This window comes from Leptodactylus fuscus, chromosome 7 (assembly GCF_031893055.1).
Source record: "Leptodactylus fuscus isolate aLepFus1 chromosome 7, aLepFus1.hap2, whole genome shotgun sequence".
NCBI classification, from domain to species: Eukaryota; Metazoa; Chordata; class Amphibia; order Anura; family Leptodactylidae; genus Leptodactylus; species Leptodactylus fuscus.
In genome coordinates this window covers 137590523-137603333 of record NC_134271.1, presented here as the reverse complement: position 1 = coordinate 137603333, position 12811 = coordinate 137590523, and the positions used below count along the sequence as shown (strand labels likewise).

The window sequence follows — 12811 nt, the reverse complement described above, 5'->3', positions numbered from 1 at the left end:
GCTGTGTGTGAGCATGATAAAGGGGTTCAGGCTGTGTGTGAGCGTGATAGAGGGGTTCAGGCTGTGTGTGAGCATGATAGTGGGGTTCAGGCTGTGTATGTGAGCATGGTAGTGGGGTTCAGGCTGTGTGTGAGCATGATAGTGGGGTTCAGGCTGTGAGTGAGCATGATAGTGGGGTTCAGGCTGTGTATGAGCATGATAGAGGGGTTCAGTTCAGGCTCTGTGTGAGCATGATAGTGGGGTGCAGGCTGTGTATGTGAGCATGATAGTGGGGTGCAGGCTGTGTATGTGAGCATGATAAAGGGGTGCAGGCTGTGTGTGAGCATGATAGTGGGGTTCAGGCTGTGTATGTGAGTATGATAGTGGGGTTCAGGGTGTGTGTGAGCATGATAGCGGTGTCAGACTGTGTATGTGAGTATGATAGTGGGGTTCAGGATGTGTGTGAGCATAATAAAGGGGTTCAGACCGTGTATGTGAGCATGATAGAGGGGTTCAGACTGTGTATGTGAGCATGATAGTGGGGTTCAGGCTTTGTATGTGAGCATAATAGTGGGGTTCAGGCTGTGTGTGAGCAAGATAAAGGGGTTCAGGCTGTGTGTGAGCATGATAGTGGGGTTCAGGGTGTGTGTGAGCATGATAGTGGGGTTCAGGCTGTGTATGAGCATGATAGAGCGGTTCAGGCTCTGTGTGAACATGATAAAGGGGTTCAGGCTGTGTGTGAGCGTGATAGAGGGGTTCAGGCTGTGTGTGAGCATGATAGAGGGGTTCAGGCTGTGTATGAGCGTGATAAAGGGGTTCAGGCTGTGTTTGAGCATGATAGTGTGGTTCAGGCTGTGTATGTGAGCATGGTAGTGGGGTTCAGGCTGTGTGTGAGTATGATAGAGGGGTTCAGGCTGTGAGTGAGCATGATAGTGGGGTTCAGGCTGTGTATGAGCATGATAGAGGGGTTCAGGCTGTGAGTGAGCATGATAGTGGGGTTCAGGCTGTGTATGTGAGTATGATAGTGGCTTTCAGGCTGTGTGTGAGCATGATAGCGGTGTCAGACTGTGTATGTGAGCATGATAGTGGGGTTCAGGCTGTGTGTGAGCGTGATAGAGGGGTTCAGGCTGTGTGTGAGCATGATAAAGGGGTTCAGGCTGTGTGTGAGCGTGATAGTGGGGTTCAGGCTGTGTATGTGAGTATGATAGTGGGGTTCAGGCTGTGTGTGAGCATGATAGCGGTGTCAGACTGTGTATGTGAGCATGATAGTGGGGTTCAGGCTGTGTGTGAGCGTGATAGAGGGGTTCAGGCTGTGTGTGAGCATGATAAAGGGGTTCAGGCTGTGTGTGAGCATGATAGTGGGGTTCAGGCTGTGTATGTGAGCATGGTAGTGGGGTTCAGGCTGTGTGTGAGCATGATAGTGGGGTTCAGGCTGTGAGTGAGCATGATAGTGGGGTTCAGGCTGTGTGTGAGCATGATAGCGGTGTCAGACTGTGTATGTGAGCATGATAGTGGGGTTCAGGCTGTGTGTGAGCGTGATAGAGGGGTTCAGGCTGTGTGTGAGCATGATAAAGGGGTTCAGGCTGTGTGTGAGCGTGATAGAGGGGTTCAGGCTGTGTGTGAGCATGATAGTGGGGTTCAGGCTGTGTATGTGAGCATGGTAGTGGGGTTCAGGCTGTGTGTGAGCATGATAGTGGGGTTCAGGCTGTGAGTGAGCATGATAGTGGGGTTCAGGCTGTGTATGAGCATGATAGAGGGGTTCAGTTCAGGCTCTGTGTGAGCATGATAGTGGGGTGCAGGCTGTGTATGTGAGCATGATAGTGGGGTGCAGGCTGTGTATGTGAGCATGATAAAGGGGTGCAGGCTGTGTGTGAGCATGATAGTGGGGTTCAGGCTGTGTATGTGAGTATGATAGTGGGGTTCAGGGTGTGTGTGAGCATGATAGCGGTGTCAGACTGTGTATGTGAGTATGATAGTGGGGTTCAGGATGTGTGTGAGCATAATAAAGGGGTTCAGACCGTGTATGTGAGCATGATAGAGGGGTTCAGACTGTGTATGTGAGCATGATAGTGGGGTTCAGGCTTTGTATGTGAGCATAATAGTGGGGTTCAGGCTGTGTGTGAGCAAGATAAAGGGGTTCAGGCTGTGTGTGAGCATGATAGTGGGGTTCAGGGTGTGTGTGAGCATGATAGTGGGGTTCAGGCTGTGTATGAGCATGATAGAGCGGTTCAGGCTCTGTGTGAACATGATAAAGGGGTTCAGGCTGTGTGTGAGCGTGATAGAGGGGTTCAGGCTGTGTGTGAGCATGATAGAGGGGTTCAGGCTGTGTATGAGCGTGATAAAGGGGTTCAGGCTGTGTTTGAGCATGATAGTGTGGTTCAGGCTGTGTATGTGAGCATGGTAGTGGGGTTCAGGCTGTGTGTGAGTATGATAGAGGGGTTCAGGCTGTGAGTGAGCATGATAGTGGGGTTCAGGCTGTGTATGAGCATGATAGAGGGGTTCAGTTCAGGCTCTGTGTGAGCATGATAAAGGGGTTCAGGCTGTATATGAGCAAAAGAGGGCATGGGGAGCACTTTGTGTGAAAAATAGAGGGGGATGTACAGGATGCTTGAGAAATAAAGAGGAGATGGGGGTGCAGGCTGCCCAAGATGGAGAATTGGGGTTGCAGCTTGCGTGATAAAAAGGGGTACATTGAGAGTATAGCTCTGTGTGACAGAGGGACACGGGGTTCAGGCAGTGTGAGGGGAAGAGGGAGAGGTGCAGGATGTGTGACAAATGGGTCAGTCTCATGAAGGTAACACGTAACATATGGGGGGGGGGGGTTATTCATTGTTTTACATGGGGCTTGTGTCTCTGCTGTCACATCAAATTCCAGAATGTCCTCTGATTTTTTTTTTTATACATTTGACTAAAATTAAACCTCAAAACAATGTTTATCTAGGTTTTTTTTTTTTTCTAGGTTTATGTGAGATCTCAACAGTGTGAAGACCCTGCTACAAGATCATTAGGTGCCAGTGCTCTAGACCAAGCGAAGTGCCCCCTAGTGATCAAATGTCTCAACCGGGCACCTCCAAATAGGCAACACTTGTAAAGGTTTATAAAATACGGCTTTGTTTGGAGCCTTCAGTAACATTTATTTGATGGCCCCCTCAGTGCCCCCCCCCCCTCTTCGGTGCCCACATGTAATATAATGGCCCCACAGCGACCAACATGTTATATGTTACATGTATGCAGCCTGCAGTAGAAGTGCCAATATTTTGTAATGCATTACATTAGGGATCAGACTCCCTGGGATTCAAGGCCCCCAGGGGGTACACCTACCCTATGCACCCCCATACACAGAATTAGAAAAAAAGTTATGGGTGTCATAATATGGCGACTTTAAGAAGAAAAAAAAAATCGCCACAGTTTTGGATTTTTGTTAAGGGATTAAAATGTAAAAACCATATAAATTTGTTTTCCCTGGAATTGTACCGAAACATAGAATACAGGTGACACACACATAATACAGGGGGACACATATAATACAGGTGACACACATACAATACAGGAGGACACACCTAGAATACAGGTGACACACATAGAATACAGGTGACACACATAGAATACAGGTGACACACATAGAATACAGGGGGACACACCTAGAATACAGGTGACACACATAGAATACAGGTGACACACATACAATACAGGAGGACACACCTAGAATACAGGTGACACACATAGAATACAGGTGACACACATAGAATACAGGGGGACACACATATAGAATACAGGGGGGACACATAGAATACAGGGGGACACACATATAGAATACAGGGGGACACACATATAGAATACAGGGGGACACGCATATAGAATACAGGGGGGACACATATAGAATACAGGGGGGGACACATATAGAATACAGGGGGGGACACATATAGAATACAGGGGGGGACACATATAGAATACAGGGGGGACACATATAGAATACAGGAGGGACACATATAGAATACAGGGGGGACACATATAGAATACAGGGGGGGGCACATATAGAATACAGGGGACACATATAGAATACAGGGAGGGACACATAGAATACAGGTGACACACATAGAATACAGGGGGGACACCTAGAATACAGGGGGGACACCTAGAATACAGGGGGGACACCTAGAATACAGGGGGGACAACTAGAATACAGGGGGGACACCTAGAATACAGGGGGGACACCTAGAATACAGGAGGGACACCTAGAATACAGGGGGACACATATAGAATACAGGGGGGACACATATAGAATACAGGGGGGGACACATACAATACAGGACACACATAGAATACAGGCGACACACATAGAATACAGGGGGGACACATATAGAATACAGGAGGGACACATAGAATACAGGTGACACACATATAATACAGGGGAGACACATAGAATACAGGGAGGAAACCTAGAATACAGGGGGGACACCTAGAATACGGGGGGACACATAGAATACGGGGGGACACATAGAATACGGGGGACACACATAGAATACGGGGGACACACATAGAATACGGGGGGGACATAGAATAAGGGGGGGGACACATAGGATACAGGTGACACACATATAATACAGGTGGGACACATAGAATACAGGGGGGACACATAGAATACAGGGGGCATGTGTCATTTTTGGCTACAGAGTAAATGCCATTAAAACAAAGTCCGTAAAAAAGTTGCACAAATGCAGTTTTTCTCAAATTCCACCCCATTCTGATTTTTTTTCACAGCACATTGTACAGAATAAAAAATGGCACCTTTATGAAGAACAAATTAGTCCCGCAAACATTAAAGGAGTGGTCCAGGATAAAATGTAATTCCTATACTAATATAAACACCCTCCCCCCCCAACTACTTTCTAAATTACATAATTTATCAAAAAATATATATTTATCCATATCCCTGTGGCGATCATGTGACCGCCCAAGGGACATTTTCTGGTTACTGGTGACGTTCCGTTTCCGGAAACAGAACGTTAGTACTACTCCCCCCACCCCTTCTCCCTCCACCCCATCATACTTACCTCTCTTCCTTCTAGACTTCCTCCTGCGGGATGTCTCCTCCCTCTTTGCTGTCAATCCACCTCTACTATGTGGTGTGGGAGCAATAGCCTCTGATGCCTGCGTTGTAGAGGTGGATTGCCGACTGCAGAGCAAAGAGCAGCGGCGGGACTATTGCGTGCTCCGGCAGAGTCAGAAAAGAGGGAGGAGCTGTCTCGCCGGAGGAAGTCTGGAAGTAAGAGAGAGGCAAGTATGATGGGGCGGTGGGCTAAGTTAGTTGGGTAGGTCTAGTAGTGGGCGGGATAGCTAGAGAGACGGAGGTTGAGGTAGTGCGAGTCAGCCTACACGTACCATGATGCATTTGCTAAGGCCTGGTTCACATCTGTGTTCGGTATTCCATTCCGAAGTCCGCTTGAGGATGCCCCTCTGAACGTAATATCGTAATATTGAATGCATTAAAAAGCGATAAGCAATGAAACCACATGGACCCCACAGGCTATAATGGGGTCTGTGTATTTTCCACACGAATCATGCGGAGAGAAAAGTGCTGCTTGTAGGATTTTTCTCTCCACATTTTTCAAGCGGAATAGGGGACAGAGACCCCCAAAGGAAATATTACAGGTGTGAATCCACCTATTGCTAGTAACAACCAATCCCAGTGCAGTGTAGGCTCGACCCCTCAGGATCTGACACTAGCTGTTACCCCGGCTCCATGAGATGTCCATTATTATTACAGTGTTGGCCAAAAGTATTGGCCCCCCTGCAGTTCTGTCAGATAATACTCAGTTTCTTCCAGAAAATGATTGCAAGCACAAATTCTTTGGTAATATCTTCATTTATTTTGCTTGCAATGAAAAAACACAAAAGAGAATGAAAAAAAAGTCAAATCATTGATCATTTTACAGAAAACTCCAAAACTGGTGCGGACAGAAGTATTGGCGCCCTCAGCCTAATACTTGGTAACACAACCTTTAGACACAATAACTGCGCACAACCGCTTCCGCTAACCAGCAATGAGTTTCTTACAAGGCTCTGCTGGAATTTTAGACCATTCTTCTTTGGCAAACTGCTCCAGGTCCCCCCTGAGATGTGAAGGGGGCCTTCTCCAAACTACCATCAAGAGATCTCTCCCCCTCCCCCACAGGTGTTCTATGGGATTCAGGGCTGGACTCATTGCTGCCACTTTACAAGTCTCCAGGGCTTTCTCTCACCACCATTTTCTAGTGCTGACCTGAAGTGTGTTTTGGGTCATTGTCCTGCTGGAAGACCCCTGACCTCTGAGGGAGACCCAGCTTTCTCACACTGGACCCTACATTATGCTGCACAATGTGTTGGTCGTCTTCAGACTTCATAATGCCATGCACACGGTCAAGCAGTCCAGTGCCAGAGGCAGCAAAGCAACCCCAAACCATCAGGAACCTCCGCCATGTCTGACTGTAGGGGGCGTCTTCTTCTCTTTGAAGGCCTCTTTTTTCCTGTAAACTCTATGTTGATGCCTTTTCCTACTTTTGTCTCATCTGACCAGAGAACATTCTTCCAGAACGTTTTTGGCTTTCTCAGGTAAGTTTTGGCAAACTCCAGCCTGGCTTTTTTATGTCTCTGGGTAAGAAGTGGGGTCTTCCTGGGTATCCTACCATACAGTCCATACACTGACGGATAGTACGGGGTGACACTGTTGTACCCTCGGACTGCAGGGCAGCTTGAACTTGTTTGGATGTTAGTCGAGGTTCTTTATCCACCATCCGCACAATCTTGCGGTGAAATCTCTGGTCAATGTTTCTTTTGCGTCCACATCTAGGGAGGTTAGCCACAGTGCCATGGGCTTTACACTTCTTGATGACACTGCGCACGGTAGACACAGGAACATTCAGGTCTTTGGAGATGGACTTGTAGCCTTGAGATTGCTCATGCTTCCTCACAATTTTGCTTCACAAGTCCTCAGACAGTTCTTTGGTCTTCTTTCTTTTCTCCATGCTCAATGTGGTCACACAAGGACACAGGACAGAGGTGGAGTCAACTTTAATCCATTTCAACTGGCTGCAAGTGTGATTTAGTTATTGCCACCACCTGTTAGGTGCCTCAGGTAAGTAACAGGTGCTGTTAATTACACAAATTACAGAAGTATCACATGAATTTTCAAACAGTGCTAATACTTTTGTCCACCCCCTTTTTTATGTTTGGTGTGGAATTATATCCAATTTGGCTTTTTGAATTAAATGAAGATTAAATGAAAAAATTAAATGAAGATAATTCCAAAGAATTTGTGATTGCAATCATTTTCTGGAAGAAACGGAGTATTATCTGACAGAATTGCAGGGGTGCCAATACTTTTGGACGTGATGTGGTCTAGAATTCCCTTCCCCCGCCTCTCCCCTTCCTATTCCCATTCCTTGTTTATTTGGGTCTTCCCCTCCTCCTCGGTCTTTCTTATGTAGGTTTTTAATTTTTTTTGCCTTAAATTATGCTATACATTATGGGTTTTTATATGTGATCTTTATTTGTATGCCCCCTGCACGGGGTTTTCTATATTTTGTACATATATAATGTTTTCTTTGTATTTTAATGAATACCTTTTTGATACTAAATATGAAATTAAAATCGATTTTTAGCTAAATATATTCATTGTCCTGTTTTCATTTTCATGGTCCCCCCCCCCCTTACGACAAGGTCACCAATATTCGATCAGTGGGGCCCAGCACTCAGCACTTCCAGCCAGTCTCCAGTGCTAGAACCTAGAAGGCACTGTAGACTGTATATAGGCAGGGTAGAATACTACAGCTCTGATCACTGTATATAGGCGGTGGTTAATACTACAGTTCTGTTCACTATGGCTGGTGCAAATGGTCTGCAATTGAGGGTTTTCAATTGTGGACAATTTGCGGACACATTATACTCAATGCGGCCTCTTGATGGTGTGGCCGGGCTGAAACCGTGGTCTGCAATTTATAGAGCATGTCCGTAATGCCCGTGAATTGCGGCACTGCATGGACTCGCCCATAGGACTGTATGGGCGAGTGCAGCAGGACATCTGCGGAGTGTATGTGGCTGATCAGCAACATGCGGACCGTAGAATCATTACGGTCGTGTAAGACCAGCCTAAATAGGCAGTGGTTAATACTACAGCTCTGTACACTGAATATAGGTGGTGGTGAATACTGCAGCTGGGTTCACTGTATATAGGCAGTGGTGAATACTGCAGCTGTGTTCCTAGTCATTGGGGGCAGGGCTGTAGTCCTCCAGCACCACCGCTATAGCAGGGATACAGATGTCGGCTTCCAGCACCAGAGACAACAAGCTATTCCCTCTAGGAATAAAAAGTAGATCACTGGGGATCTGTCTATTGGGACCCCCACTGATCACATGTCCTGTTTCTCTCCTGTATGATCCACAATGTGCACTGCTGATTCGTTCATCTCTTTGAGACTGCCAGAGATAATAATTCTGATCTCTACTTCTTTTTATCAGTCCCATAGAGATGAATCTCACAGTAGTACAAATGTAGGACCCCTGTTTTGATGATGGTGGGGGTCCTAGTGGTCAGGATAGATTAGTGTCAGAGCTGTGGGGATTGGCTGCTGTAATAGGTACTAAGCTTAAAATAAAACCCTGTAAATAGGATTATGCCATGAAAAGTATTTATCTGTCCACAGGATAGACGACAAATATCTGATCGGTGTGGGTCTGATGGCTGCTTCCCCCACAGGTCCCGAGAGTTGGGGTTCTTTTCACCTGCTTTACATTGAGTCTGATCAGTGTCAGGCTGCATGTAGGTGTATCTGGTGGTGGACGGCATCAGATATCACTGAATGCTGGACTTTGGCTATCTCCGGTGCACCCACTGAAGAGAATGGGGGCGCCGTCCACTACCAGTCATGCCTCAATGTGCAAGAGGGTAAAATAATCTCCTGTTCTTGGGATAAGTGGGGGTCTCAGTGTTCAGACCCCACTGATCAGGGATTTATTCTCTATACCAGGGGTAGGGAACCTTCGGCTCTCCAGCTGCTGTGAAACTACAACTCCCAACATGCTCCATTCACTTCCATGGGAGTTCCAAGAACAGCAGAGCAAGTATGCATGCTGGGAGTTGTAGTTTTGCAACAGCTGGAGAGTCGTAAGTTCCCTACCCCTGCTCTATGCTATAGTTGGTGGCCTCTATTGGGAAATAAGGTGGGAGAGACAGTCCCTTTAAGATCCTTTTAAAGAGGGTTTTGATGACCAGGCATCTTTTACTGTTCCATCATACACTTCTGATGGAAATGTTTGACGATGAACAGAAGACATTATGGTCAGTATGATCAGGCGCTCCTCGTAGATAAGGCACGATTCAGGGGAAATGTGCGCCATCTCGTAGCCGCCATACGTTTCCCCCATCATTTATGCCACATTTTGGGTGTAAATGATGGTAAATCTGATGGGGCCTCCTTGGAAAAGTGGCACAGGCAGCACAGAACCAGATTAAAAAAAATATTTTTTGTGCAAATTGCTTTTTAACACAATTGCTATTTTTATGCCTTGTATGCCAGAAAACTGCCACAGGAAACATGGTGTGAATGCAGCCCAGCCAACAGACACGTTACAGCAGCTCGTGCTCCAGGGGGTTTTATCTGCGGTCAGACCAGGCAGGCGAACCTTCACTCCTCACATCCATTGATGAGCTTTAGGTTTGAATGACCCCGTTGCTGGTTCATTGGTTGTCCTTCCTTGTAGTACTTTTGGTAGGTACTAACTAAAATATACCATGAACATCCCACAAGACCAGCCATATAGGAGATGCCCCCCACCCCCCATAAATGTGGTCACCACAGTTTGACCCACGTCAGTGTGTGTTTTTACAAAAAAATTTTCTTGCTTTGAACACACTGGGAAATTCATCAACCCCTTGTGCTTATGGCAAAAAAAAAGTCACAAACAGTTTTTTATTTGCAAATAGCCTCTTTTACACCACTATTAGCACTTTCTGGAAAGAAGGCAGGGTGTGGATAGGTCATCAATATTATAGCAGCGGTATAACACTGGGTTCCCTCACGTATTGGCGGTATGACACCGAGCCCCCTCTCACATATCGACAGTATGACACCGGGTCCCCCACACACACACATATTGGCAGTATGACACTGGGTCCCCCAACATCGGCGATATGACACCAGGCCCCAACTTACATATCAGCGGTATGACACCAAGTTACCACCCTCCCCCTCACATATCGGCAGTATGACACCGGTCATCACATCAATCACATGGCCTGGTTACAGTTCACTCCTATTCAAGTGGCTGAGGCTGAGCTGCAATTCATCTGAACTAAACTTACTGTGTCATAGTGATGTATATTAGAGGGAGTTTTGCTCATCTGACCCAGGGTCACTCACTGAAATGCGGCCAATACATCAGCCATTTTGTCCAGACCATATGTGGACATCTAAATCTGCCAATAGGCTCAAATTGTGAGAGGAGATGCAGATACGGAGCAAGAAGAATGAGACAAACCGAAGTAGTAGGATTTATCTTATCTATATAGGGCAGGCTAAATCCAAGAGGGCAGAGGGACCTGGTCCTTTAGCCCACTAGGATTTAGCATCCTTATATAGAGCCGGCTAAATCCTAGTGGGCTAAGGGACCTGGTCCTTCTACTGAAAACTAGCTATATCTAGGGGGCTGAGGGACCTGGTCCTTTAGCCCACTAGGATTTAGCATCCTTATATAGAGCCGGCTAAATTCTAGTGGGCTAAGGGACCTGGTCCTTCTACTGAAAACTGTGTATCTCTAGGGGGCTGAGGGACCTGGTCCTTCTACTCAAAACTAGCTATATCTAGTGGGCTAAGGGACCTGGTCCTTCTACTGAAAACTGTGTATCTCTAGGGGTTTGAGTGACCTGGTCCTTTAGCCCACTAGGATTTAGCATCCTTATATAGAGCCGGCTAAATCCTAGTGGGCTAAGGGACCTGGTCCTTCTACTGAAAACTAGCTATATCTAGGGGGCTGAGGGACCTGGTCCTTTAGCCCACTAGGATTTAGCATCCTTATATAGAGCCGGCTAAATCCTAGTGGGCTAAGGGACCTGGTCCTTCTACTGAAAACTGTGTATCTCTAGGGGGCTGTGGGACCTGGTCCTTTAGCCCACTAGGATTTAGCATCCTTATATAGAGCAGGCTAAATCCTAGTGGGCTAAGGGACCTGGTCCTTCTACTCAAAACTAGCTATATCTAGGGGGCTGAGGGACCTGGTCCTTTAGCCCACTAGGATTTAGCATCCTTATATAGAGCCGGCTAAATTCTAGTGGGCTAAGGGACCTGGTCCTTCTACTGAAAACTGTGTATCTCTAGGGGGCTGAGGGACCTGGTCCTTCTACTCAAAACTAGCTATATCTAGTGGGCTAAGGGACCTGGTCCTTCTACTGAAAACTGTGTATCTCTAGGGGGTTGAGTGACCTGGTCCTTTAGCCCACTAGGATTTAGCATCCTTATATAGAGCCGGCTAAATCCTAGTGGGCTAAGGGACCTGGTCCTTCTACTCAAAACTAGCTATATCTAGGGGGCTGAGGGACCTGGTCCTTTAGCCCACTAGGATTTAGCATCCTTATATAGAGCCGGCTAAATCCTAGTGGGCTAAGGGACCTGGTCCTTCTACTGAAAACTGTGTATCTCTAGGGGGGCTAAGGGACCTGGTCCTTCTACTCAAAACTAGCTATATCTAGTGGGCTAAGGGACCTGGTCCTTCTACTGAAAACTGTGTATCTCTAGGGGGTTGAGGGACCTGGTCCTTTAGCCCACTAGGATTTAGCATCCTTATATAGAGCCGGCTAAATCCTAGTGGGCTAAGGGACCTGGTCATTCTACGCAAAACTGTGTATATCTAGTGGGCTGAGGGACCTGGTCCTTTAGCCCACTAGGATTTAGCATTCTTATATAGAGACGGCTAAATCCTAGTGGGCTAAGGGACCTGGTCCTTCTACTCAAAACTAGCTATATCTAGTGGGCTGAGGGACCTGGTCCTTTAGCCCAATAGGATTTAGCATCCTTATATAGAGCCGGCTAAATCCTAGTGGGCTAAGGGACCTGGTCCTTCTACTGAAAACTGTGTATCTCTAGGGGGCTGAGGGACCTGGTCCTTTAGCCCACTAGGATTTAGCATCCTTATATAGAGCCGGCTAAATCCTAGTGGGCTAAGGGACCTGGTCCTTCTACTGAAAACTGTGTATCTCTAGGGGGCTGAGGGACCTGGTCCTTTAGCCCACTAGGATTTAACATCCTTATATAGAGCAGGCTAAATCCTAGTGGGCTAAGGGACCTGGTCATTCTACGCAAAACTGTGTATCTCTAGGGGGCTGAGGGACCTGGTTCTTTAGCCCACTAGGATTTAACATCCTTATATAGAGCAGGCTAAATCCTAGTGGGCTGAGGGACCTGGTCATTCTACACAAAACTGTATCTCTAGGGGGAAATTACAGATTGTCAGGAGTCCACAGTGGATCAGCGTTCATGTGAACTGTGCTTGATTTTACAGCTCAGCTTATTTATTTGAATGGTACCGAGTTGCGATCAAGTCATGTGACTTACGTCATACGGCCAATAAATTGTAAACGGTTTTCGCGAACGTCGCTGCAGGTCCAAACTGCTGATGAAAGTCCCATGGAATATAAATTCATCAAATAATCCATCAATAAAATGGACCAAGAACATGAAACAAATGTGTTGGAATACATTGGCGCTATCAAAAAATATAAATAAATGAAAATAAAACATTTTTATATTTAAATAAAAAAAAATTAGATTTCTGTATATATTACATGTCCTTTTGCCACATA

The 12811-nt window shown here is 46.5% G+C and overlaps 1 protein-coding gene across 1 annotated transcript in view; it reads right to left on the bottom strand.

Moving 5' to 3' along the window:
* Nucleotides 1-9354, bottom strand: part of HORMAD1 (HORMA domain containing 1) — a 45610-nt gene extending 36256 nt beyond the window's left edge. Inside the window, exon 1 of the mRNA XM_075283513.1 lies at nt 9241-9354. Coding sequence (XP_075139614.1) covers nt 9241-9354 — 114 coding nt within the window. The remainder of the gene's footprint in view (nt 1-9240) is intronic.
* Nucleotides 9355-12811: the final 3457 nt, after the last annotated feature.